This window comes from Monopterus albus, unplaced genomic scaffold (assembly GCF_001952655.1).
Source record: "Monopterus albus unplaced genomic scaffold, M_albus_1.0 scaffold1.1, whole genome shotgun sequence".
Taxonomy (NCBI): Eukaryota; Metazoa; Chordata; class Actinopteri; order Synbranchiformes; family Synbranchidae; genus Monopterus; species Monopterus albus.
Genome location: NW_018127881.1, coordinates 3,251,356 through 3,279,126, shown reverse-complemented (window position 1 = coordinate 3,279,126; position 27,771 = coordinate 3,251,356). Strand labels below are relative to the sequence as shown.

The 27,771-nt window shown below is 39.8% G+C and overlaps 1 protein-coding gene across 2 annotated transcripts in view; it reads right to left on the bottom strand.

The window, feature by feature from the left end:
• Positions 1 to 27,771, bottom strand: part of LOC109957907 (acid-sensing ion channel 1-like) — an 83,801-nt gene that overhangs the window by 27,551 nt on the left and 28,479 nt on the right. The window contains exon 3 of one of the 2 annotated variants that reach the window (XM_020596510.1): positions 11,888 to 12,105. The exons of the other annotated variant lie outside the window; for it this stretch is intronic. Coding sequence (XP_020452166.1) covers positions 12,100 to 12,105 — 6 coding nt within the window. The 3' untranslated portion in view covers positions 11,888 to 12,099. Of the gene's footprint in view, positions 1 to 11,887; positions 12,106 to 27,771 lie in introns of those variants that run through there. 2 annotated transcript variants of the gene reach the window in all.

Below are 27,771 nucleotides of genomic sequence, written 5' to 3'. Positions count from 1 at the left end.
TGAAGGTGTGTGGTTCTTGGGGGAGCTTCCCAGTGTGGTCGCCCATAGAACTGTTTGGTCTGAAAGTGCCTCATGTGGTCTGCGTGCAAAAAGTTTTATCACATTTAAATTTCAAACTTCAAGCACTTAAAAACCTGTAAATCTATTAAATATTTTATTTGAGTGCCCTTAAACAAGATAGCTAACCTTATATGCTTGAGCATATATTGAGCTAAATGTCTACAATGTACAGCCACTAGCTTCTTTAGCTAATAAAACATATATCACAATCATTATCAGGAACAGGGTGCTACTACAGTGTGCTTCAAACTTTGTCCTCACTTTGCCCTCTTCTACGCATGCACCATCAGACATGCATGCATTTAATTGTTTGTTGAACTTCAGATAATTAACACTGAGCACAGACCCCAGGGTTGCCTAACAAACCTGTTAAAATTGGTTGAATTGTACCTTAGAGGCACAAGCCTCTATTAAAACTCTACATTTGTATTCAGTACAGCGGTTTCATTCATTGTAATGGAACAATGCAATCGTTGAGTGAGAGGAGAGAAAAACAAACACTATGAAAAAAACAAGTTTATCTGCCAAGAAAATTCTATGAACCACAGCCAGAAGGGATGTTGTTCCCAAAAACCTGTCTTTCTCCCTCGAGTCCCCTCTTCCAACATAATGAGGCGCCCAGTGAACACTGCCTTTAAACCTAACATTCTGGGAGATATGCCCACACAGTGAGGGCTCATAGGTCAATTCACTTACTGAGCTGAACCACCCTGAGTGGATCCAGCAGAGGTGAGCCAGAGACACATGGATGCATGTCTTTAAACGACTGCCTGCAGGGGGACACAAAACCAAAAACAAGCCAAGCTGAGTTGCAAGTGGAACATGTGGAGAACAGATGGGCAGGGGGAAACTCAGGCTGCATAATATTTCAAGTGTGCATCTATGCATACACACACACACACACACACACACACACACACACACACACACACAAATCCATACGCCGTTACAGAGCGTTCACCCCTTCTCTGATACCACTCACACCATTACCCATCCATATTAATGTTGCAGACCTCAAAGCTCATTTCCCCCCATTTTTGGGAACATGGAGTACTGACTAAAACAAGTGTGATGCAAAATTAGCAAATTAAAGCTTTCGCTGGCCAAGATACTCAGTCTGCCCTTCTATCTCACCAGCTGTTGTCTCTTCCCCTTTACCACCCCCTCTCTTTTTAATTCATCACCTGACTTCTTTACTTACCCACTCCTCAACCTTATTCTGTAATACCTAATCCTTCTCCACCTGCTCTCCTCTCTTCTCTCTCCCCTCCCTGTTTATTCTCAAATTCTCCACAGAGAGCAGATCATTCATTACTTTGGCAGGAAACAATTTACCAAGGGCCTCATCTAGTGAATCTACTAGAGGGATACTACTCACACACACACACACACACACATACTCGCATGCTTACAGACACATTCACTTACAGTACACATGCATGCCAGAAATTCGGCTAAATTAGCTCATTAAGTTGTCTTTCTCTTGATTAAAAGAACAGTCCCCAGTTCAGTTTGTGCACCAAGCTTCTTCCAATTAAAACATCAGACCATTTTACTGCTATGAAGGCAGATTGTGAACATAGCCGATAACGGGGCCTCATGAAGTCTCTCAATAAAACTTGAGAAAAGTAATCCTGAATATTTACAACACCATCAATGTATGACAGCACTTTTTCTTCTGAAATGCCAGTTGGTCTTGGTTGATACAGAGTTTCATGGTATTCAAAATGGTGGTAGACGTAGTGGGTCCTTAATCAAATGGTACAGAAAAGCAATTCTCTCCAAGGTGACCTGTGTTGCTTTGCACCAAGTCACAGTAATGAGCTTTTTAAAGGCAAAGCAGAGACAGGTAGCCCTTGTTGTTCTCTTCAACTCTGCTTCCACCGCCAACACAATGTTCATCGTAGTCTTGAAAGAAAGATAAAAAAAAAGAACCTTGTAAATAAACTTTCACTTAATCCCTAATTTATGTTTACACCCTGAGATGTGTGAAGTAACACAAGCATCAAATCTCAATTCACATTTTGCACTTTTTCTCTTCCCTGTCATAAGTGGTTGACAGTAAAAGCTCCAAAACTCATAATGGAACGAGCCTGAGGTTGTTTACCGAGTAAACACAGACACACACTGACTCTCCTGTCATAAAGAATAATAGTCATTAGTTAGCTAAGAAATAACTTAATCACAATGAGCTGCCTTCAAGCCTGCTTTGATGAATACAACACTGTTACTAAACCGCCGTAGCGACGCCAATGCAATAATCATCAGGGAGCTTGTTCCCAGATAGCAGATGAACATGACCTGGAATCTTTGGGATCCATTTGTCTTTTCTCCCTCTCTCTTGCTCACTGCAGAATCCTTATTGAATAAATGTTAAGGCGACCTAGGCACAGATGACACATTGCAGTCTACAGAGCAGGGCCCTAATTGAAGCCTATTTTTCACTTGGTGTTGCCAGTGCGGGGGATGAGAATAAGAGCTGGAGGCAAGCAAACCACCAAAGTGAGGCAAAAGTGAAACAAAATAAAGCAGGGGTGGAAGCTATAATAACACCTTTTTACTGCTGTAGTTTTAATCATCATATTTTTGCTTCATTAATGAGGATAAATTGCATTATACAGTACACTGCACATTTGTTTACTATGCGATTATTTAGTGTGATAATGTGCTGAAAATGAAAGTGAGAAGAGGATGACAGTCAGTTTTTTCTCCTATTACCAGTGCTCCGTTTTTTCAAATCACATTTGGTAGAATGAACACAACATATGTTTTAGACTGAGTATAGGGGTGGTACAGAACCTGTTATATTAATGCCTGTTTGCACTTGTGGAGTAAGTGCTCAGCATCTTGTGTCCAGGCCTGTGAGTGACTTGTGCACATACAGTATGCATTCTGCTGGAGTTTGCCTCATGACATGGGCCTGGAGTGTAATTAATCAGGCCAGTCAGGTAGCACATCAATCACTGCTATCTGTGGCATGGTTGAACAGAGAAACTCACACATACTAACACTCACAGGCACACAGAGAGACTGAGGCGCTATATCTCGAGCATATTCCCCAACACCTCCCAGTAGGTTTCTAAGAACAGAGCAGCAGAGAGACAGCATCACAGCCAGCCAGCCCAGGTAGTGAGTGACTGCCAGTCCAAACATCATCTGTAGTACACATGGATAATGCAGGACTTACCAAGTATAGCAGATGATAGAAACTCTGTGGATACATTTTAAATTTTGCAAAGTATTTTTCAACTTTCCAGTGACTGCACATTTACAAGCGGCAAAAATTATAAACAAACCCTGGCTTCTTGAAATTCCATTTATAGTATATACAGTTTTATTAAATTATTTCCAGTTGTTGCAAATAGAATCACTGGTTAGACTATGTTCAGAGGCAGTTTGTTATATAAAAAAAAAAAAAAAAAATTCTTTTGGAACAAATGAGACATTACATTTATGAGCTGCAGTAAAGTCACACAGAGACACAGAGGAGACTGTGGTGGAGGTGCACAAAACACACGAGCCAGGGTTTGCATTCTGGCTCCCATCTTCGGTTAGAGGCAAGTAGTAAGCACACTTTGGTTAAGGGAAGGGAAAGATTATGGTTTTGGTTACATAAACATGTTGTACCTCAAGTCACTTTGGATTTTTTCTTTCATTAAGCCAACCCATAATCTGACCCTAACCAAGTTCACTTTCATTCAGAAAATGACATATTGTGCAACTGGACACTGTTCTACTACTTTTCCTTGGTTGTATTTCCACTATTTGAATGCTCCTTTCGTTCAATCTGGACTCATTTTTTCACCAGGGAGGTTACGTAATAATATTAGCAACTGTGGTCAAAGGTATATGGTAGCCTTGTCTTGACCATGCCTGGCAATTATTTTCTTTCTTATGTCATCAAACATCTTGCTTCATTCATTTCTTCATCTTCAGTGTGGCGCACACACAATGATACCAAACAGCATAAAGAGTACTTTTCTCCATGTAAATAGACTAGATGACTGACTATAAGATTGAGGATGCATTTGACACTGCTTGGAAACAATAATCAATATGAAAAATATGGAATATTAGTAGTCTTCTTCTTTCGGAGGAAGTCTGCATTAATGTTCATGTCAAGGCAAAAAGAGATGAAGGGAAGATATACAGGCATGAAGACACTGAGTACATGAAGAAGCTGAAAAATAACCCAGAGACAGCATCACACTGAAGCATATGGCAGTGAATGAGATAATACCCAGCAGTGAGCCACAATGCAGCCAGCATCGTATACTGTGGCCGGAGGCAGACAGGCCAGCCAGAATAGAAGCCATTGAACTTTTTGTGTTGTTTATGTGAAGGTTTCATAGTATTAGTGTCAAAGCAAAACAGTGGGACTACAGTAAATCCCTGGTAAAGCAGACAACAACATAAACAACAAGCTAATGGTGGCTGGGTATACTGTACTGTCTTTTTTCTGGTTTTGAATGCAATGATATGTACATGTACGGTAGCTATGGCAACACACTAGTGATGTAAGCGGAGGGCTTTCATACAAACTAAATAAAAAAAATGTAAATTACACAAGTTGAAATCTACATTAGGAAACTAATGTTTTTTGTTGAGTTTGCATTCACAGATTACCGACATCTGTCTGCTACTATAATTTTTCAGCAATGCTTTGTCCCCACAGTGGATTGTGCTTTCTTTTTTTGCACATAAGCGCCATACCTTCAATTTGATAGACAGTGAAAATCCTCCTCCACAGGGGAGGCTGTTACTGTGTACAGGAACTGTGTGCACTGCAGAGATCCAACATGGGAATATAAGAAACTACCTGAATGTCTAACAAGGCACCACAAAAAACCTGCCAGCTCAGTTACACTAAATCAATTTTATCTACACGGCCCATTTTCACCTACAATCTAACAGTTTGAACTAAAACGACACGGCTCCACTCCAGATCCTGGGGTGGAGTTCACCATTACCACTTCATCTTAATGCTGGGTCTATCAAGATGCTGTTGAACTAGTGCTGGACATATGAATGTAACCTCTCCTGTAGGTTTTATAAAAATATGAAGATTCTACTTCTATGAAAGAACAAATTGCCAACAACGTGCCACTTCTAGTAGGTCTACCAACAACAGTACAGCATATACCCTTAGTCTTGCTTTAGAGTTTAGCTACTGTATGACATCAAGGCAATAATATGAAACTGAGATAACTTGCTGGTAAACTTGATGTGATCTAATTGAGCTAATCACAAGGGGGATTAAAACACAGTACCTGTAATGTGTTAACCACTGCACTTGCCTTTGGTTGAGTCATGACCATGAAGCACAAGTGTGAAAAGCAGATAATAAATTCCACCTGCTGCAGTAGCTCCCACACATGGCTTCACTCACTGACTGACAAATTCAGTAAAAAACACTGTTCTTGACTGGCATCTTCCTGACCCTCCTGTTATTTGTATTGCACCTGTCAGAGAGGTACGGCTGATACCTTTATCATTCTTTTTATTACATGGATTTTAGTGGCCTTAGGTAATTCCCAGTATAAATCCACCCAACTTTAACCTGAGGTCTAATCAGCTAGAATAACCCCAAACATGCGTATGGGAGTGCTGGGCCTTTAAAGTCCAAACTGCTCGTCTGCCTGGTGAGTCAATAAAGATCCTCCATGGAGGTTTGCTCAAGCAGAGCCACTGGCATCCAGACATATTACTCTGCAACTATCTGAGTCTGGGGACAACAACAACCCAAGTAGTGGGCTGTCAATACAGCTGGGTAACAGGGAACTGGCTGTATATTCTAGAAGTGCAGTTTCTTGTAGGCTGTTTTTCCTTTACAGCTCATAGAATAATAGGCATCTCCATGCACGGCTTTGTGATTATAAAGTAGTTAGTCAAATGCTGATAAAAGTGGTAGCCTCTGGCTACACGCTAACACAGTCACATTCCAGGCACATGCAGTGATGTATACTGGATTGCAATCTACCAATACTGACCTTACGAAAAAGACCTGGTGAGCTGTGACCAGGAAACAGTACTTTGTATTAGAGTTGTTTTAAAAAAAAAAGCCAAATTTCCATTTGTATATGGTGTATGAACATCTCCACATATAGTTAATAAGTGTGTGTTAAGTGTTTGTGTAATTATAGCCTCATATCATAGCCCATATATTACCTGACAGAATGATCCAAATCAGATCCACACACTGAACATACAAACAGGAAATGATAAGGGGAAATAAGGTATCAGCGGGTTCTCTGAGTTGTTCTGGAATCTCAAAAACAGATAGAGAATAAATCGACAAACAAAAATCTAAATGTTGCAAATTAAGATAAACTGTGAGAACTTTGTTTGATAGAGACAATTTCAAGACACAAACATGACTTTCTTGCTATAGTGGCAGAGAGCTCATGAAAAAGACAGGCAGGTTTGTGTTACTTGATGTGTAGCACTAGTTTTCCTTTTCTTCTCTGTCAAAAGTCATTCACCTTGTACATGTCCTTTTGCTCTCTGAATAAATCTGCCTAACCTGAGTATTGATAGTCTTGCAAACTTCGGAGCACTCATGTTCCTTTATCTTTCTATGGGAATCAAAGGCCTTCTTCACAGCAGCCATTTTGACTTGTCAGGGCAAGAAAAGCACAGGTGGCACTAATGACATTAACGATGGCTCTGTTCCAGCAGTAATTGCAATGCAACACAGCAGTGAGTGATGTCATTAGTTACACCTTCTTGTGTGCTCCCCCTCCAGTGGCTCGATAACTGTCCTAATGAATGACGTGTGGTGTGGTTGGATAAACGCTTAATTCACTAAAGATGCTTGTTGTGCTTGTCCTAAGGCTTGTGAACAAAAATGTGTCAGTAATTAACTCAGAAACATAATTAAACAACTGTGCATTGTCTTTTGAAACATGTCACCCAAATGTGCTAATTACATCAGGTGTGACAATATCACTGCTTCCATTGTCTCATATTATGGCATAAAATGTTTAAATTGAAGTAGAAAAAGAAAACACTGCAAAAGCTGAATTACAAAATCGAAAGTAAATCAGTCTCACCGCGCTGAGAAAGGTTACTGAATGGATGTAGCACTTGTAACTATAAGCACCTTTAATTTTTTTAACTGCATTATTTAGTATGTCTGGCATATGGTGGACATAAATTCAGTTACACACATACACACACACACTGCTCTACGAGAACACACACACACACACACACTGCTCTACGAGGGTTTGTGAGACACCCACAAGCACAGATAAACAAACATCAGAAAGCAAACACGGCAGGGGCCACATCCAAACAAGATACAAAACATCAATACTAATACACGCACACACAAATGAGATGTCCTTCATGCAGGACCCCAGCAGGTGGAACGCCCCTCCCCATATGTGCCAGTCAGTCCCTCTGCAGTATCCTGTCTAGTCCCAGCCCATCTGATTTCCTCTGTCTGCCCTCATGTCCATCTTCCTACTTTCTTGTCTGGTTTCTTTCAACCCATCTGTATCATTCCTTCCCCCCCATCTCCCTCTCCTCTTTTCCCCTGCACATCTACATCTGTCTTTGTGCCTGTCTGCCTGCCATCATCCGAGCCCTCTGCGCACACTAAACGTTCCCAGTCTTTTACTGTATTCGACAGCTGACATGATAGCATCCTGCTCGGGACCGAGATGGTATATTTAGACTACATAGTATAAAATATAAATGAGAAGATTTAACCCATTATTTGAAAAGGTGACCTTAACTGGAAATACATTATAAAAGATTCCATAGGACAACAGACTGATTAAGTGTGTCTCCGTTGCTTATTGGTCTGTCAGCTTATTTAGCTCCTCACGTGCCTGTGTCTATGCTTCCCTCCCAACTATTTTCTCTGCAGTCATTATGTTTCTTTCCCAGCCCACTTTCCTTACTTGTTATGTTGCTCTCTCCTCTCACCTCCCTGGCTAAAATACCTGCTATGTCCGTCTGTCTTTCTATTGGTTTGGCTCAGGTGCTGGCCCCAGCTGTTTATAAGGTCATTACTCATAGCAACATATTCTCTTGTTCAAATGTCATTTGCCACATTGCTTAAAAGCCTGTAGTGCTTAGACAGACACGAAGACATGCACTCAAACACAATCTGGGAGCGAGGTGATATATCTGTTTCTTACTCTCACACAGCCACATCAAACGACTGTCATATAAGCTTGCTGGTTTGATTGGTGCCTATAAACTTTTATACAGCTCCAAAGTCATATTCAGCTGCTACTGTTATCAAAGCTACAACTTCAGATTGTTCCTGTCTGACTGTTCGCTGCCTGATAAATGGCCTGCAATACTTTATTTTGAAACAGCAGTGCAAGTGAATGTTGCCTGCCTCAGAGACACAAACTGATAACAGAGACAGAGTCATAGTGGATGTCACAAAAGAGCCGAAAGCAACAGCATTTTCAAAATGATAACACTGGTTATATTTTGGGGGGGGGAGGTTGTCAACTGATCAAAAATGATGAATACAATGTTGCTTATAAGTGTGTGCAAAATCATCAAGCAATCAATATTAATAGACGTGCTGTTGCTTTGGACAGATGAAATGCAATGTCAGGCACAAATGCTGCTGTTTGACATTCGTATGGACCTAATGACAGAGGACAGTTCCATCTAATCGGAAAAGGTTGTATTACTTTAACATTTGTATTTGTTTTATCACCCGACAACACCACGTAAGCGTTCAGAGAAAGCAGTATTATTTTGTGGCCACTATTAGTACTGGCTGTTGTGGCCTTGAAATCACTCATAAAAGTTTATACTCTAAAACAACATGCTCATTCTTGGTACTGTCTAAAACTAGACAAGGTTTTTTGTAACTTACATTACTGGTGAACAATGCCAGACTCAAACTTTAAGTGAAAAAAGCTATAATGTTTACAGTTCTTGTAGATTAAAATGAGACTAATGTGAAAGTCTTTTTGAATTTTTATGTGCTTCAAAGAGTAGGAATGATGATCATTAAATCAGACTACAATTCATATCCAGCATTGTGATCACAAAAAATATAAAATATGTGACCAAAATGAACAAATGAAAGTCTCCTTTTCACTCCAAAAAGAATTTGTGATCTACTGTATGCATTTATTTATTCATGAACGGAGTAATACAACATGCAGGGCTAAGATTACAATTGCTTCAACCTGAGCCGCTCCCTTTACGATATGGTTGATTGTGGTCTGAAGCTGCTACATTTAAGTGCTCACTTTTATTACAAGGCTAGGTCAAACTGAATGCTGTTTTTTTACTAACCATGTTAGGCCGTATTACCCGGTGCTAGATATGCAGGTCAGGTTTTCAGCCCGCAATGACAACCAATATTCGGAAAGAAGTGAGGAAGGTTCACCTTCCATTGAACCTCGCGGCTCTCTCTTCTTCACCTTGATGTTGTCTTTCCCTTACTCGTCAAGTTTCCCCGTCTTCAAAGTGCTGTCTCACTGTCTTTTCTACTCTCCTTTTGTTTTATCTTCCATCTTTCTCTTGTCATTTAATTTCATTGCAGCCTCCCTCCCTATCCACCCTAATCTCCTCCTTTCTTTCCATCTCTCTCTGCCGTCTTTCACTAGAGTTTTTTGTGACAGTGAATGAGAGATGGCGGTCAGCTTCTTGACGCCGGTGTCAGTACAATCTTATCAGCTTGCCACAGCTTTAAAAACAGAAGTTGCAGCAAAACACCAGTAACATTCCTTAGTAACAAAGTAACTAATTAACATTTACTTAAGTACTAGACTTATAATAAGACATAATTGAGGTATTTTTACTGTAATATTTCCATTTCTGCTCCTTTACACTTTGAGCTCACTACATTTCAGAGACAAATATGACATTTTTTACTTCACTACATGCATTTGATAACTTTATTTGTTGTTTTTCAGTCATATACACACACACACACACACATATATACATATATATACATATATATACATACATATATATATATGTTTATATACTATATACAGTATATATAGAGACTTTATTGATCACCAGTGGCAAAGTCACACACTACCCAGCAGTGTGTAAATGAATTCAAATTGTAATTATTATATTCTAACCATGTGAAAACAGCATATAAGATGAGCTCCACCTTTATTAATGTGACATTCTGAATAATGAGTTTTTTTTTTATATGAATACTTTTGTACTTTTGCCTGGTACAATTTTGAATGCAGCACTTTTATTTGGAATTGAGTATTGTTAGACTGCGGTATTGTTACTTTAACTAAGTAAATGATCTTGGTACTTCTGCATCCGCTGCTCAAGATTACAACCAACAACCACGCATAAGAGAATAGAGATCACCTGAGAGTCTACGTCTGTCTTTTACATTATGCCATCACTTTGTCTGTAGTCGCGTTTCTTAGTCATCTGATTCAGGCTGTCATAATCATCATTACTCGTAAGTAACAGTTAAGCAGCAATTTCAAAAATACAGGCTTGATTATCATGTTAAATCTGTTCACATTGTATGGAGTTCATGTGACATTTTAACTTCCAAAATGTAAATATAATGCTAATTTTAAACCATTGTAAAATAACTGTAAAACAAGATCATTGGCACAAATACTACCTGCTTCCACTACCCCATACAGGCTGGGATTTTGTGTGATATAAGCATTACTCAGCAGCACAACAACAAGCTTAGAGGTAAAACAGGGACTTCAGTGAGTTCACCGTGGGCAAAGTGGCAAAGAAGTCACTTTCCTGCAAGGTTGTCTTGTGCTTGTTCAACTGCTGTTTTATAAACTGCTCATATGGTCGGTGGCAGATTTAGTTTCACACATGATTAACAAGTATTGTGGTCATTGACTTGATGCTCTCTGCTCAACTGTGAGGAGCGGAGCTCAGTCCCGGCTTGACGTGAACAGTGACTGGCACAGAGAAAAATACAGTGGAAAAGCAAAACAGGACCGACCACATTAGCCCTTCAAGTTCTGCCTGATTACGAATATGGGAAATTCTGGGTTACAACTAATTAAGTTCCCACGGTGGAGGAACGATACTACAGTGCTTTTCACACCTGCACTTAAAAACTACAAGCTTTGTTCCTTGTTCTTTTTTAGTCCGTATTCTTTATGGACCTGCTGACAGAAAGACATTAGAAACAGATGACATGTACAGCATATTAATGAAGCTGTAACATGAAGTCATCAGCCCTGGTGACTGTCACCTTGCAAAGAAATAGTTTATTATGAGCAGTTGTGTTCTAATATCACAGAGTTCATGTGTGGGCCTCCCTGGTTCAGGTGGCAGAAGCCTAAACTAACCAAACCGAATGGGCAAGCACGAACAAGTGTTTGTTTGAACCGTATCACACAGGTTAGGTGTGAAAGAAAATCACACTGCCCTGTCTGGCACCAGCTGTCAAGGTCCCTGTGATCACATGCCTTTTCCATTTACATGTCTGATCTGAACAACTGAATCTCTTGTCCATGTCACTGAGTTGGCTGATTTACATGTGCACTTAACAAAATTGCCACAACATTATGGCATGAGTCAACATTATTCATTTCCAAGTATTTTGTCCTGTCCAGAGAGGTCAGGGGTCACAATAATGCCCCTTGAGCTTGAATGGACTGTCTTGTCAAGGACAAATCAAAGGAGCTTAAAGTCACAGCTACACGGCAGCGTTTACTATAAAGACTGCAATTAAAAATGGATGAACTCACAACTCTTTGGAGAGTGGAGCTGGACAGGTTCAATTGGCCCCGCTGTTATGACAGTGATACAAGGTAATGGCAATCTTTTCTAACCACTACTCTTATTTGTTCTCTAGCTGGGCTTTATTATTTTATCAAAACACGCCAACCAAGAAAATATCCCTCTTTTCAAACATTCCCATGCTCTCCTTTTTTCTCTCCTGCTTCCTGCGCTCAAATTTTTTTGGGACATCATTCGAAAGGAATGTAACAGACACTGTACAGATGGGCGATGCATAGCTCAGATTTCCTCGGCTGGAGCCATCTGTACAGCTGAATGACTACTGGGTCTGACAGTGGTGCAGCATGGCCTTCAGACCTGAGGGAGAAACAATGAGAAGGAGAAGAATGAACAAGCAAAGGGATAATTTGAGGGGGAGAGAGTTGGAAAGAGAAGAAAGGAAAACAGGTAACCATAAGAAAATGGTCTGAAAGGATCAGAACTGAAAGTAACCAACCACAAGCTTATATGCACCTTACAGTCCTGTACATGCTTGCCAGCACACAGGAACACAGAGGCAGACACAGAAAGGAACAGCAGGAGACCAATTTTTCTCATCAAAGTGTAACCAAGATATGCTGTTCATTAGCAGCCTGCTGAGCCAGTGGTACACTGAGTTTATACTGCTCACTGTTCCTCACATTTTTGTTTTCCTCTGGCTTCTCCCTCAGTATTTGGTGTTCAGTTCACCAGCCATGAATTAGGCCCAAATGTAATAGGTTGGCGGCAGGTGAGCCAAGATCAACACTAAATTGGGCAGAGAGCCATGACACAGAGCCAAAGTAACTGTTTAAAGAATAAGGGAGTAAGAGAGGAAGTGAGGAGTGAGAGGGTAAAGTAAATAAAGAATAGGCCACCTCTGAGTTACTATTACCTCTTTACTAACAGAGAGACCTTTTATTAGCCTGTCCGTGTGATGGACTGACCAACCATGGTGAAGAGCTCATACCCCTCTTTACTGAGGACAACAGCTAACACAAACTAAGGACTGAAAACATGAGGTGGTGCTCACCAAAAACAGCCATAAACAAGCTAGATGCTTCAGAAGGGCATATAGTGACAGAGGCACTGTCTCCAGATTGTTTACCTTTTATCTTTTTATCTCTTTATCTCCCTTTTGTGAGTCAAACTGGTGAAATTTGTTCCAGCATCTATAGTAGATCTGGCTGTGGGGGCACTGCGACAGGCTTCAAGAGAGCAAGTCCTTCACACAGAAAAGCAACTTGCACGAGGCAACATCTGGAGGATATTAAAACCAAAGATTGTGATTCTGAAGAAAACTAAACATGAGTAGTTTGTTTGGATTAGGGGGGGATGAGAAATTGAGAAGGTGCAGTTTTCTATGAAAAGAAAGTGCCTGAGGAGGAGAGCCACATGCAGAGGGGAGAGAATGTAGATCTGTAAGGAGAGTGAGGGTAACAAGTCCAAGGAAAGCAAGGTGTAAATTATTTATGACTTAAACTGACATCAAAGTAACTAGGAGATTCAGGATTTCAAATAATGAATACATTTGACCGGAAGATGTCCTTCATTTCTAGAGCATCAGGTTATTATCCTGGAGGTTAAATGAGGCAGTCTGTCTGGGAAGTCAGGTAAATAAATAAATAAAGCACTGGCGTTTCCTCTAAAACCTTTTTTTTTTCCAAATTAGACTTTTCTTTATTTCGGTCAGCTCTGGTGTCTCTTGTCCTGGGTAATATTTATCTCCACAGAATGCTTTGCATGTCTTATGCATGCCAATAAGGGAAAAGATTAAACATGTGTATCATTGTCAAAGGTGCTTCTATTTCTTCTGAGTCTGGACGATGTTAAAGATTGAAAACAGTGACAATAGTTGAAGGTCATGTGTGGGTACAAGTCCTATGATATAAATTACAGAAGAATTTGACATTTCCTTCTGAAATTAGCCGTTCAAATAATTTCTGGTCTGAAAAACCTGCTTCCTAGAAATTTGGTAAATGTACTAATTTATTTCTCTAAATAGTCTTTCATAATGAGGCCTGACTGCTGCCTGGATCATGTCTCCAATGTTATTTTAGATCGTTTTTGGGCTTTACAGCTCTTAGTTGATAGCGTGCAGTAGAGGCAGACAAGAAAGTGGAAAGAAGAAAAACAGGGAGAGCTTCAACAAAGGCCTGCGGCGGTTATTAGTAGGGTTATTAGACCAGGGATCAAATCCACAATCCTGCTCATCATCAGACTTAAGGAACAAATGCAATTTGGTTAAGATTAGAGAAAACTCAAGGTTTTGATAAAATGTAAATAAACCTATTGTGTCTGAAGTTGCTGTTTTTTCTGAATTAAACCAGACAATAACGCTCTAGTTTTAATGAAGTGCTGTGAAGGTCTAAACATAACCATAAAAAAAGTTTAATCATGCTGTATTCAATGCAAGTGGATATTGTACTGCAAGGAAATAAACATTCTGGTCACAATTGTTTCTTTTAAAACATCAATTTCTAGGAGCCTGGGTTACCACAAGAAGCTGGAGAAAAGGTAAACAATTATTATAAATCTGTACACATTTAAAGTGTCAGTCTTGATGGTTCATGATCTACAGAATAATCTGCAAATGTTCGATAACATCTTTAAGGTTCTGTGTGTGTTGCCCAGAGTAACATTAAACTGACAAAACAGTGGACTTTAATAAAGCAATGGGGAGGTCCTCAAAATGTCTCTCCTATGAAAACCAACAGTTGACAGATGATTGTCCATTCAGGTGAGAAGAAAACACATTCAGCTGGCACCAACCCTTTAAATCACACCCCGCTCTAAAGGTGGGGAGAATTCCTCTTAGTTGTCATTCAATATTTTTTAGATGCAACTGTGGAAATGAAATAATTATTAGATGTGCGAGGGACATTTCTGCAAAGAAGATGAGAAATTTGATGGGTGACCCTGTATTTGGCTTGTAATTATTTGTCAGATAGCTCTTCAGGGGGATCAGGGCCTCTGTCAGCACCAGACTTCAGTGACAGACACCATGGCAATGGGAAAATGATCAATTCCTTTTTTAGCCATTTTCTCTCCAGTTACTCTATTCACCCCCACCCCCCCCCCCCCCCCCATACACACACACACACACACACACACACACACACACACACACACACACATCTGTTTCCTCTGTCTCATCCCCCACTCAGCTTCACTGATAGACACACAAGATAAAGCAGACACGAAAAACGAAGCAGTTATTGTAATTTATTCCATTTCGATCTTCTGGGGGATATTGCACAAAACCAAGATAAAGGACGAAACTGGGATTTTCCAGTTATCCCGGCCCTGACTCAGATGCATGAAAGCAGGTTAAATTAAGAAAAATTAAGTTACTATGGAGATTTATTCTTTGCAGCTAGCCTGCTCCAGACCAGGCTAACAGCCAGGCTTGATTACTCCTGGTGCCTTATTTGTTCTGTCAGCAGTCACTCTGATCAGAAACCAATGAATTATTTTACAGTTAATCTGTAAAATGTGACAGTCATCGTTACTGATTACATTCCTGAAGACTGCTGTTCATATTTCTGTTAGAAGTTTGCTGACTTTTATTGCAGCTGTTAAAGTGAGAGACAGAGGATAAAGCTGCAAAGGTGTCTTCAATGAAGCGTCTTCCTTTAAAATGACCTGACCTGCCCTTTTTAGATGATGTCATAGTCTAGTTAAGAACAGTGGTTAGAAAATGTATATCTTAGGCAACTTAATGCATTCAGTCGGTCCGCTATCGCCTGCCATACTTGTTCTCGCTGTTTTGTTACAGCAGCCATGTTTTCATTTTTACAGATTATGTGCTTGAATTCCCCATAAGCGTCCATGAGTGCGCATGCTCTCCGGGTCTGAAATATGTCTTCAACGGGTGTGCTCAAAAACCTGACCGGCACGGTGCTGTTCACGTGGTTAGGCGTGGACTCTGTTCATTTCAACAGCACTACTTAACATGCAACATGCCAGCATGGCCAAATAGAACGTAGCTTCTATGTCAGCATCGGTGAATCTGTGATCAACCTCATGGTCTGTTTAAGATAGTTGTGAATGCGCAGTCATCCAAATTACTTAGACCTGGCCTGAGCTAGCCACACCTCCTCAACCTGGCTTTGCCTTTTTAAAACGCATTAAGTCAGGATGCACTCAGTAGAATAGGTCAAACCTCGCTTTGTCTTGTTATCTTGGATTTCTTATGTCTACTTTTGTGCAGTACCCCCCTGGATTCCAATGTCTGTCCATATCTAAGTTACAAAAATAAAAAGGAACCACTCACTTCTTGCATATTTTATCTACGTGAACCTTGTTGCCCTGTCCAGGTGTTATTTATTCATGCTCTCATCAGTCTGCCATAGAAAGGCAAATGCTCATTTACATGGAAATATCAAAAATCCAGCATGCTGGCGTGCTGACATGCAATTCCACACATACATACACAGACAATAACACAAACATCCAAACACTGAGAGCCACAAACGCCCAGTCTGCAATTCCAGAAAGTGAGAAACAGTATCCTGGGTTATTGAACATAAATAAATGAATTGAGATGAAGACCGCCACATCATTTTGTCGGTCGCAGTAAATATAAAACTTAAAAAGAAAGCTACCTACTGTGAAAATATTCTTTGTGAAATCAAAAATGATTTAAAAAGATCCTAAACTGATGTAGCTTTTACTTTTCCTCCTCCAGCTTGGTCTGCAAAGTAACAAATATGGCAGTAAGTTAAAACATTTTGAACAATAAGTTATTAAAATATAAATACAGGGATAGCGATACAACCAAATACTGTATATAAATCACAGGATCAGACCTCAACATTCACCAAACACAAGAGAACAAAATATACATTATAAAAAAATTCTAATGCAATTAAACGATTGTGGTTTAATTTGAATGAGTATAAGTAATGATCATCATCAGTTGTGATCATCACAACTCTCAAAATGAAACTGTCGGCATTGAAAGATTTGGGGTGTTCACTTTCCTTTACCTTAAACACTGATTACAGTCTAATTGTTGTTTGTTCATTGGTAATAGCCTGATGGGATGAAGTTTGACCACATTGTATTGAATCTGAAACCTTTCAAATCTTTTATTTAATTTGTTTAAGTAGTTTATTAGTTTAAAGAGAGTACTGCTTTTATTTTACTCAGTGCAGCAATGAAAGAAATTTAAACTGTTTTGTGCAATAAAATGTATTAAACTTTAGATTGAAGAATTAAGCTTTTTCGATACAACACAATATACTTTTGTATATATCTGTCTGGAAAACTGCATCTAGACTGTGTGTATGTATGTTTGTGTATTTAATGCACATTCCTTTTTCTTGTTTGCATATTCTTTCTCTTTTTTTGTTCTTGCAGCCTTATCTCTTACTTGTCTACTCGTTGCTTTACGGAAAAGCATGCACACTGAGAGCCGCTGTACCGAAGTCAAATTCCTTGTGTGTCCAACACAAGCGGAAAATAAAGTGGATTCTGATTCCCGTCATTTTATTTGTGATTTAAGTACCAACTACCCCGACAACCATGACACTTAGTGATAGAAACTACAATTAATTATCAAATTTAAAGCATGGGCATTCTGCTGCACTGAAGGTCTGCACCAAAGGTTTTGTCACTGCTCTGTGACATTCATTAACCCTAAACCTTTGCTCTTCTTTGTTGGGGGGGGAACTGTGCTGCAGCTGCAGAAGCCATGAAAACTGCAGCGTAGTGCACCTAACATGACCTGAAGGTGAACTTGTTGCACTGACCGGTGACAGAATATGGCAGCAGGATAAGGCATTTCCCCATCTTGTACTTTAAATTGCACAGCAGGTGTGCATTGTCTTGCATTAATTATAATCAAGCAGAAGGTTGTTCACAAAGTGGAGAACACTAACTGAAGTTGGTGGCAGGACTAAAAGGTAGTTTCATAAATCCACTATCAGCCATAGTCCCAAGCTTATGACTACTAGTACCACATACCTGTATGTATACACATAGCTACATATAGTACTGTACTTCATGGCCATCTGGTCATCTGATAATTCAGAACAGTAGCTCAGAACATTCCCCAGCTCCAGTGTTCAGCACCTCCTCCTCTTTTGCATCCCACTTTCAAGTTTTAATAACATTCACCATTTTCCCCTGCTCACACCATTTATTTATTTTCTTTTATATTTAATCTCTACGATTGAGACACTAGTTCAGTTTGTCAAGTGAGACAGAAGAGAGAGAGAGGAGGACAGAGGGAGGGACTCAGTGATCCCTGTCCGGTGCAATCTTCTGTGCTTTAATGAAGTCCAATCTGTGAACACACTGGTTGCGTACCCTAAAGCGATCATCAGCTGTCTGTGACACAGACGAACACACAAGCGAATAGCTCTGCTGGTGGATGGTTTGAGAGAGCCTGGTGCCTTTGAAACATTCCAACTCTATAGACATGAAAGAGAGTCAGCTTATTTCATATTCTTTTGTGTGATCAAACACAGTGTGTCTTTAAAAGCAAGAACTCTCTCTGAGTCTAACACAAACAGAGACAGATAGTTAATCACAGTTTCAAGGCTCATCTGCTTTAGTTGAATGATTTCATGTCTGCAGCAATATTTTCTGTAACATAAAACTACAGACATCTCTGTGCAGTATGCCCATCACTCCAGTTTGTTGCCGATGGAGAAAACATATTCAACTCTGCACCTTTGAAATATCAGTATGAGTGTAACGATTAAGTTGTTGCATTTATACATCAATTATAAATGATCTGATTTCACTGCACTGATTTCCACAAAAACATGCTTATGATTAACTGATGCATAGTGCATATGAAATTGCTCAAGCCAAGATTCAAAATACTTAGCTTATCATTATCATCATCAAAATACTGATGCCAACATTTGTTTTACATTTCCAAACTTGCATGATTTCAGTGCAGTAGGTTATTAAATCTGTTTTGAGAAAGTATCCCTCTCCACTGTGAACCTAGACTGAAGCTACTAAAGGTTCCCTAAGTATCTCTATATCACCCGACACAATAATTTTGCCTTATATTCCTTTCTTTTCTTGTCTATCTTGTCACATCAAAACACAAAATATATTTTGGTCCTATTAAACCAAAGCAAGCCTCGATCAATAACCTCTGTTTTATTCCTGATTTGACTTCACCACTAGGACTGATATAAAAAGGAGTGGGACTCCTCATTTAATTACTACACTTATTAATATGTTCAATGAATACAACGTTCATAAATCGTATACCATGGGACAGAGTAGTATTTTCAGTTAGCAAGAATAAACTGATTATTGATAACTGTAAATACAGGGAGCAATGAATGGACTGACTTGTTGAATATCTCAACACATTTTCAAGATGAATGTTATATAGGATAATTAACTTGATCCTTTAAACCTTAACATACTTATTGGGGCTCAGCTCTTATCGAATCCTTCAGATCTTCAGTGCTTAAGCCAAAGTTACATTCAATGTGTACCACTTATACCAAATGCTCTAAAGGCCCTCTGCACTATTTTAATTCCTTTGACATTGCTTACACATGCAGCCAAACTACTGTAATGTACATGAGGCTTTGACTGCCATTACATTTTTATGATCAATACTTAGTCCACTGTGAACAGTGAACTTGTTTGAAAGTATTAAGACAGGAGGAATAGTAAAAGGAACATGCAGCAGTGTAACAACCTAACAACTGTCTGTTTCACAGATAAAAAGTAAGATAAATGCACTCTGGGATCTTGTGATGAGGTCTTGAAATAAACCTTCCTTGTTGTACACTCCCCACAACCATTTACTTCAGCTTCAGTTGCTGATTTTCACAATGCATATTAACAGTCTCCAAGGGGTACGTCAAAGCTTTTTAGATTCAGTGCAATGAGGTGAGGAGAGCAATAGTGAACAGCAACCACAATAGTTAGAGTGGGAGTCAAGCCCCTTTACTCATTATGAATATGTTACCAACTACCCAGACTTCTGTCAGTGCAAGTATTATATATATATATAAACTTGTTAGGAACTAAAGTTACAAAGGCACATTACAGCACTTCAGGTTTGTGTTTTCATGATAAAGAAAATGAGTTTTTTTTAATAGAATGAACTGAAACATATCAGTCCTGTTGTGGTATGTCTTTGAATTAACGTTAATGTTGTCGAGTTGTTTATTCTCCTGCTGCAGTTCAGTCAGTTTGTAGAATTTGTGAGATAAAACTATAATAACAGGTGCACTATGTAAAGTGTTTGTAGAGAAACCAAAATTTACAACGTTCAAACATAAATAAAATGTTCAATACACATCTATCATTTTTTATCATATCAAGTTTTCAGAAGCAAACATAATGTGAAATACTGGTATATAGGGTTTGGTATAATAAGATTAATTTAGCCAAATGATGCAGTATGTAGGCCTACATCATTGCTTTATTTATCTTCATTAAACAGCTGTTAAAAGCCTATGTATGCAATTGCCTGGTTTAAATAAATACTGTTGTTAAGTTTAACTTGGCTGTGATTTAACCATTTTTGTATGTAAGTTTCAGATTGTTCCAACTGAAACCACTAATGAATATAAGCAAGAAAATTGTAATGCAGACATACAGTATGCTGCAGGCACCACTAAAATCATACTGATGTGATTGTATGTAAGTGGTTGAGTTGAGCATTTATGAAGCGCTTTAGAGAAGATTTCAAAATATCGAGACATTTATCATGTATTGTAATATGGCCTAAAAATAAAGTGTTATTATTTGATCACCAAATTAATGCGGTTGTGAAGTGTAGTTTTTTCCACCTTAGGCAGATAGCGAAGGTAAAGCCTTTTCTTGCATGCCAGCATTTTGAGACAGTAATCCATGCATTTATTATATCACGTTTGGATTAAGGTAATGCACTGTATGTTGGAGTCAGCCAGTCGTCACTTGCTCGTCTCCAATTGGTTCAGAATGCGGCTGCCCGTCTATTGGCTGGAGTGCATAAAAGGGAGCATATAACCCCTATTTTGGCATCTCTTCACTGGCTACCGGTGTCCTTTAGGATTCATTTTAAGATTCTTTTATTTGTTTTTAAGTCTTTAAATGGTCTTGCACCACTGTACCTTCTTGAACTTTTATTTCCTTATAGTCCCTCTCTGTGCCTCAGATCAGCTGACCAGCTCCTGCTGGGGGTACCAAGGGCTAGGCGTAAACTTAGAGGGGACAGAACGTTTTCCGTTGTGGCTCCTAAGCTATGGAATGTGCTGCCTCTTTACATTAGGCAGGCCCCCTCGTTGGCCATTTTTAAAACTTACTTGAAGACCCATTTGTATGCCTTGGCGTTTTGCTATGGCATGAGACTCTGTTTGCTGAGTTTTGGTTTTGGATAGTATTTTGTTATTTTGCTATCTTGGTTCATTTATTTTATTTTATTGTTTTATTCTTATTAATGTAGTTGTTCACGTGTTATATGTTTTAAATCAAATCTTATGTTAAGCACTTTGTTTGGCTTTGGCTGTGTTAAAGTGCTCTATAAATAAAGTTGAGTTGAGCTGAGTTGAGGCCATATCACCCAGCCACAGTCCAAGGATAGTTGACCTACCATGTGACTCGGTCCTTCAGTCCTTGTTTTGAAATAAACGTCATGCTGCAAAATCTTAATTTCTTGTTTCACTGATAACATTTTCATAATAACTTAATACAAAAACAACTGACAATGTACACAGATTTCACCAGTCAAGTGAAATTATGACTGTCCTTCCATTAAAAACACAACACACAAAGCCACTTGAACTGCCGCCATCGATATTTGCCGTCTGCTGAAGGGGAAAGGTCAATATTTTCTGTTTATTGATAAGTTTTAAATCAAGAATAAATTTGCATAAGTGTACATACGAGTATGTTTACACTGAAGCAGCAATGTCTGTGTATGCACAAATGATCAGTGTTTGTCCAGTTAAAAAGCTTTGATCACCAGAATGTGGGTAATGCCAAGTGCATACACACACACACACACACACACACACACACTGAATGGACGCCTATAAGAGTCCATGCATCATCAGTAGCGTGCATCATATATTTTCTAAACATTATTTTGAGCTTTTGAAATCTAGTTAAATGTGTTTGCTTTCTTTCTATATATATGAGTTTAATCTTTACTACAACACTGAACTGAACATTTGTAAAACCATTTGCTAGAGTAAAAAACTCTTTAAGTGTCTTTTGCAGCAAATTGGACAAAGTAGAACTATACGGTTCTCAATCAGCTTTCACTGTCATGTGACTGTTTGGAAAGATGGACCAATTCAAACCTTGCTTTGATAATGACTGATCTTCACCACATTCACTTACTACAATCCCTTCCCTTTACTCACTTCCTGTTTTACTTTTAACTTTCACTGCATCAGCAATATACAGGTATGAGTAGCCTAAAGCAAAAGGTGAGTGAAAGATATCAAAGTGAAATGATGTGATGTGAAGAGAATAAAAAAAAAATAATTAAAAAGGCAAGATGTAATGTTGGAGAAAAGAGAAGGATGACAACAGTTGGAAAACAGCAGAGTGAAGAGGAGAAGAGTTGAGAAATGGAGCTAGCCACAGCAGCGATGGTGACAGCAGCTCCCCGGCTTTTCTCTAGGGCACAATCTGCTGCCTTGGGGCCTTAAAAGTAAGGAAGGATATGTCACTTGCATGAAGACATTTGCCACTTTCCTTCTAATAATAGGTCACCATAAAGCCATCTGTCTAGGTACAAAAATGTGTGCCACAATTAACTGAAGAAATATTGAAAGTGCAGTTCATAAAAAATGAATTTTCTAAACATTATAAGCATAAGAGTTTGTATTGTAGGTGGACATGTTTTAAGATTACATAAATTCTTAATATCACAAAACTACATTTACAGTATATATGTCACCGCTGATCTCTCTACCACTCCAATCAGAGACACCAGTGATCATATATAACAGTAGCAAGAAACAGCATAATATGGAATATGGTTGAGAACACACACACACACACACACACACACACACACACACACACACGCCTGCCAACCCCTTACAGTAAAGAGGATTCACACTGCTCAAAGCGACTTGCACAAGACACAATAAAGGATGCACAGTAGCACATAATGTAAGATACACTTGTGTAACCGATGATAAGATATTCTCTGTTTTGATTTATGTTTTTATCTTAGAGGCAAAACAGAGTATTCACCACAGAATTTTCAAGAACCAGATGGAGGGCTGACATCCGATTGTACTAAAACAAAACAACAAAACAACAAAGAAAAAATTACTATGCTGCTGTTGCTGCTGAAATGCTAAGACGAACATATTATCACTGTTTATGTAAAGACATAATTACCTATCTAAACAAAACTACAGTATAATCTAACTCATGTTCTGTATTGGACATAAACATGTAGTGCACAAGTCCAGGAACAATCAGAGAACAGCAGATGACATTTAACATATGAGATGATGTTTGAAAGTCCTCTCTAAGAAACTTTGTGATATTTATCCAATCTCAGTGAGCTGAAGTGTGTGGGAGGGATGCCTTTTCTCATGCTGACCTCTAACAGGTTACTGACAGAACCCTGAGAAGGTGAATACCAAATGTTCTTGCTGCAGGCAAGGCTCTATAGGTCCACGTCCTCCAAAGCCCATAACCAGCATCCTCTACCCCCTGCTTCCTGCCCCTGCCACTCCTGTTCACTCTTAACACAAAGACAGGCTGTCAAACAGCAGCCTACTAACCACCGTGCGGCTTTTCTTATTGCCTGCGCTACCATATTAAGTGGCTGTGTTAATGTGTCTAGCCATATTCCAGAACCCTAGTGTGAAGCACAGACATGGCACCGACCACAAGTAACCTCTTAATGTTGATCCCTGTCTTGTGTTGTTGTGTCTGCGGTGTTTCTCTCTGCAGGGTGGGGATGTGACAGCGGCTGAGAGCTGATGAGAGGGAACATCCACAGTATCCCCCTGGGCTCAGGCTGCAGCTCTGTCTTTGCCTAAGGCAGAGCAGTTCAGCTGACAGGATGTACTCAAGCAGCCAAATGAAACAAATCACTGAATATTGGCTTTAGCTTTACAGACATGGTCAGCCGATGGAGCACAAACATGCCAGCCTGAAAAGGTCAGTGGTGCAGATACTGTGGCCGGAGGGGGTTGGGGGGGCTAACACATTTCACAGCTTATCTTCCTACAACTCTGAAAACCTAGGGATCAAAAGGCCATAGTTGTATTACAGTTTACTAGCACTGTGAAAGTATATATGAGTGTATTTGAACAGATGAATTGGTATGTGTGTGTGACATAATCCTCATAACGTGGGTGTAAACTAACAATTTGAGACAGGACTTAGTGTCGCCAATGTAGTTTAGAGAACCCGACTGCAGTCTGAAGACTAGGACATTGTGCCAAGGAAAACAGGGCTTTTGTAATAGAAACTGCAGAACAAAGTAACAGGTTTACACAGGTATACACAACTATAAAGGTCTTTGACTAACTAGAAAAGAAACTACAACACAAGTGAGGTAACTGGCTTGGGAAAACAGCAACACAGAAACACAGACTGGCTCTGAAACAACAACAACAAAGGTAAAACACGTGGCACATAAATGGCTGTTGCCGTGGTAAACACAAAGACTCAGTCAGAGGTCCTCCTTTACAGCCTTTTATTTTTAACATCCAAATTAACAGTCAAACAAAAGCTGCAGTTGGTCCATGAAGCTATTGGTCTGAAAAAAAATGCATCAGTATATAAGAACATTTAGGGTAACACCCATCTCCTATCACAAAACAACGTCTTTTCCAAGAATTCTGCCTAGGATGCCCTTAAGTTCCCAAATACATTTTGGAAAAAAAACATCCACATTTACCAGATGTCAGCACATCTGTACTCTAGTCCATCTTTACGCAACACTGCTTTCTTCCATCCATCCATTATCTATACTGCTCTGCACTGCCTTCTTGAGTTCTCATAAAAACAGGAAATCAACTCCAATCGGGAAACACTCCCGACTGCACAGTTACACAGAGTTCAAACACAAGGGTGTCCATACATAGTAAGGACAGGTAGAAAGAACAAATGTCCATACATTGGTGAAATCAGCTGTTCAAACAGGAAAAAGCAGATTTGGAGTCCATGGAAGAAAACAGGTCAAAACCAGGTGCAAGCAGAGAAAACAAACACCAGAGAGTCATGTGAGATGAGTTCAACGACCACAGTCTGGCAGTGAGTGAATGCTGAGACCAAGATTAATAACAGAGACCCCATTTAGATGCTTTTAAATCCATTCTGGGGGTTAAATCACAAGTTGACAGTGCTAAATACACGTGTAGATGATCACCAAGACAGATGATCCGGTCACTGAAACCACTTGCAGAGTTGGTCTGGCATGCATTTGACCACCTTTCTTTCATAGCATAAAGGCTAATGCGTCCTAAGGCAGTGGTCCCCAACCCCCGGGCCGCGGACCGGTACCGGTCCGTGGATCAATTGGTACCGGGCCGCACAAGAAATCATTAATTATCTTCAAGTTGGCAGATAAAGTAGTTGCATTTAAAGCCAAACTGGATTTGTGGGGACGGCGCGTCAACAGCGGCATTTTGGACATGTTTCAAACATTAGTGGGGATTTTGGGTGAGACTGAGCCTGAGCCTTCATTCTCCCAGCTGGTGCACGATCACCTGTCTTTGCTTTTAAAAGAGTTCGAGCGCTACTTCCCAACCACAAAGGACCCACGAACTGCCAAGGAATGGATCTGCAACCCATTTGTCAACAAACCAGGTGAATCCAGCATGTCTGTGCAAGAAGAAGATCAACTGCTGGAGATCGCAAATGACGGCGGCCTTAAAAGTATGTTCGAGACAACAACTCTGTCGGTGTTCTGGATTAAAGTCATGACAGAATACCCTGAGATCGCCACCACAGCACTGAAAACCCTGTTGCCATTTCCGACATCCTATCTGTGTGAGGCGGGTTTTTCTGCAGTGACAGCAACCAAAACAAAACAACGGAGTAGACTGAACATAAGCAACACACTTCGGGTGTCATTGTCTCCTATTACCCCCAGATGGGACCGTGTCGTTGCAGAGAAACAAGCTCAGGTCTCCCACTGATTTAGCGTTATGGGGAGTTAAAATTTTCATCTACGTACACCCCCCCCGACTCCCCCGGGCCGTGGTAAAATTGTCAAGCGTTGACCGGTCCGCAGTGATAAAAAGGTTGGGGACCACTGTCCTAAGGCGTCTCAGGAAATACATGATCAATGCAGAATGTGATGGTAGCATTGGTGACGATGCACCAGTGTAAATAAATAAATAAATTAAAAAAAATGAGAGAAAGATCCAATACATATCCATCAATGTATTATGAAAACTTTCACAATACATCCATGTACAAATCTGTCGTTTGTCTGCTTTTTCTTCTTTGGTTATTGAGGCTACTCGCACTTGTCTGGTAACAGAGTGGCATAATAATTGTGCCTGTGGCCTTTGGATGTTTAAGCGGAGGTGTCGCAGCAGTAGCAAAATCTGAACACAAGCGGTCAGCTGGGCACCTTGAAGACAAATGTATATTGACGGTGATGTGTCTCGGCTGTCCACTGGTGTTCAGATCACTGAGGCACATTTTAATACCAAGTCTAAATGGGGCCAAAGTGGTTGATTACACCAGTGGAATGCTGGAGAGTGTGCAGAGCAGGTAATGACAGCTGGAAAACTGGAACAAAAACAGGGGTTGGGCCTGACACCACAGGCAAAACACCGGGCAAAGACAGGACAAAGACTGGGATCATGAGTGACATTTGCAGGATTTCTTCAGAAACATGAGTCATGCCATATCACCACCTTCTTGCTGACATTATATTGAAGAGGTACAGACAAATATGTGACAATCTCAACACAAAGGTGTATTTCAGAACCTCCTCAGAGACACTAAGGCAAAAAGGGTAAAGGTTCAGTTTAGTCTGCAGGAAGAAATCACAAATCCACAGTAAAGCCGGATCAAGTGGCTTTGCCTGAATTCTCTCTGAAATGGGTTCTTTTCTCAGAGGGTCAAAACTTTCTTTCAGACTCACACAACTTCAAGAATTAGAAATCGGTTTAACTCATCCTGAAGGCCAAATTACCGACTCTTTACGCCCAAACAGGAGTGGCTGTGGGCCAACAGGCAGAACATTTTCCTAATCTGACAAGTCGTGGGGATCTGAATTAACTCAACAGAAACTGACCAGAGAACAAGAACATCTCGGGATGGGATGTTATATGCAGCAGAGTGTAACACTTCAAAATGCAAAGTGTGCTGTGCTAAGGTATGCTAAGTGGTTAAAACTGATGATTCTTATGTGAATCACATAAGAAACATGTCGTGAAGCAGACAAAAGCTCAATTACATGACCTCAAAAAGGCAGCAGAGAGGATGAACCAGGGAAAGATAGGCGAGGAAAAGAGAGAAGGATGAATATGTGCGAGAGGTGAAAAGGAAACCGAGAAGGAGAAGACGATGACCTGGGACCTTGCAGCTATCTCTTTTGCATCTCAATCATACTGCTACATGAATATCAAAGCACAGCTTTTGATGGACAACCAGGACGAAATGAGGGAGAGAGTAAGGGAGATCTCAGAGGTAATGATGAGGCAGGAGAAAAGGAAAATAATTGCAGATGCATCCTTTTTTCAAAGATCAAGGGGTAAGGAGAAGAACAATCTTCTGACTGCTTTACCCAGTCAATGTAAATGTGAATGATAATGCAACTAAAAACCGGTACATGCAGAAAATAAATAAATATATATATAAAAAACGGATCTATTGCCTGTTCAGTTTATTATGTCTCTTCAGCATAAATGAATCTTGCACTAAATCACATGATCCAATGAAATGGATTCAAATATGTCCTGGCTGCTCCCTCAACTGCTTTTTTCTGTTTTCATAAACAGGAAAAGCTGAGTAAGCTTCATTGTTTTTGCAAAGCCGTCCCCCTTTCTGCATTAACACATGCACACTTAGACTTGCTAATACAACAACAGC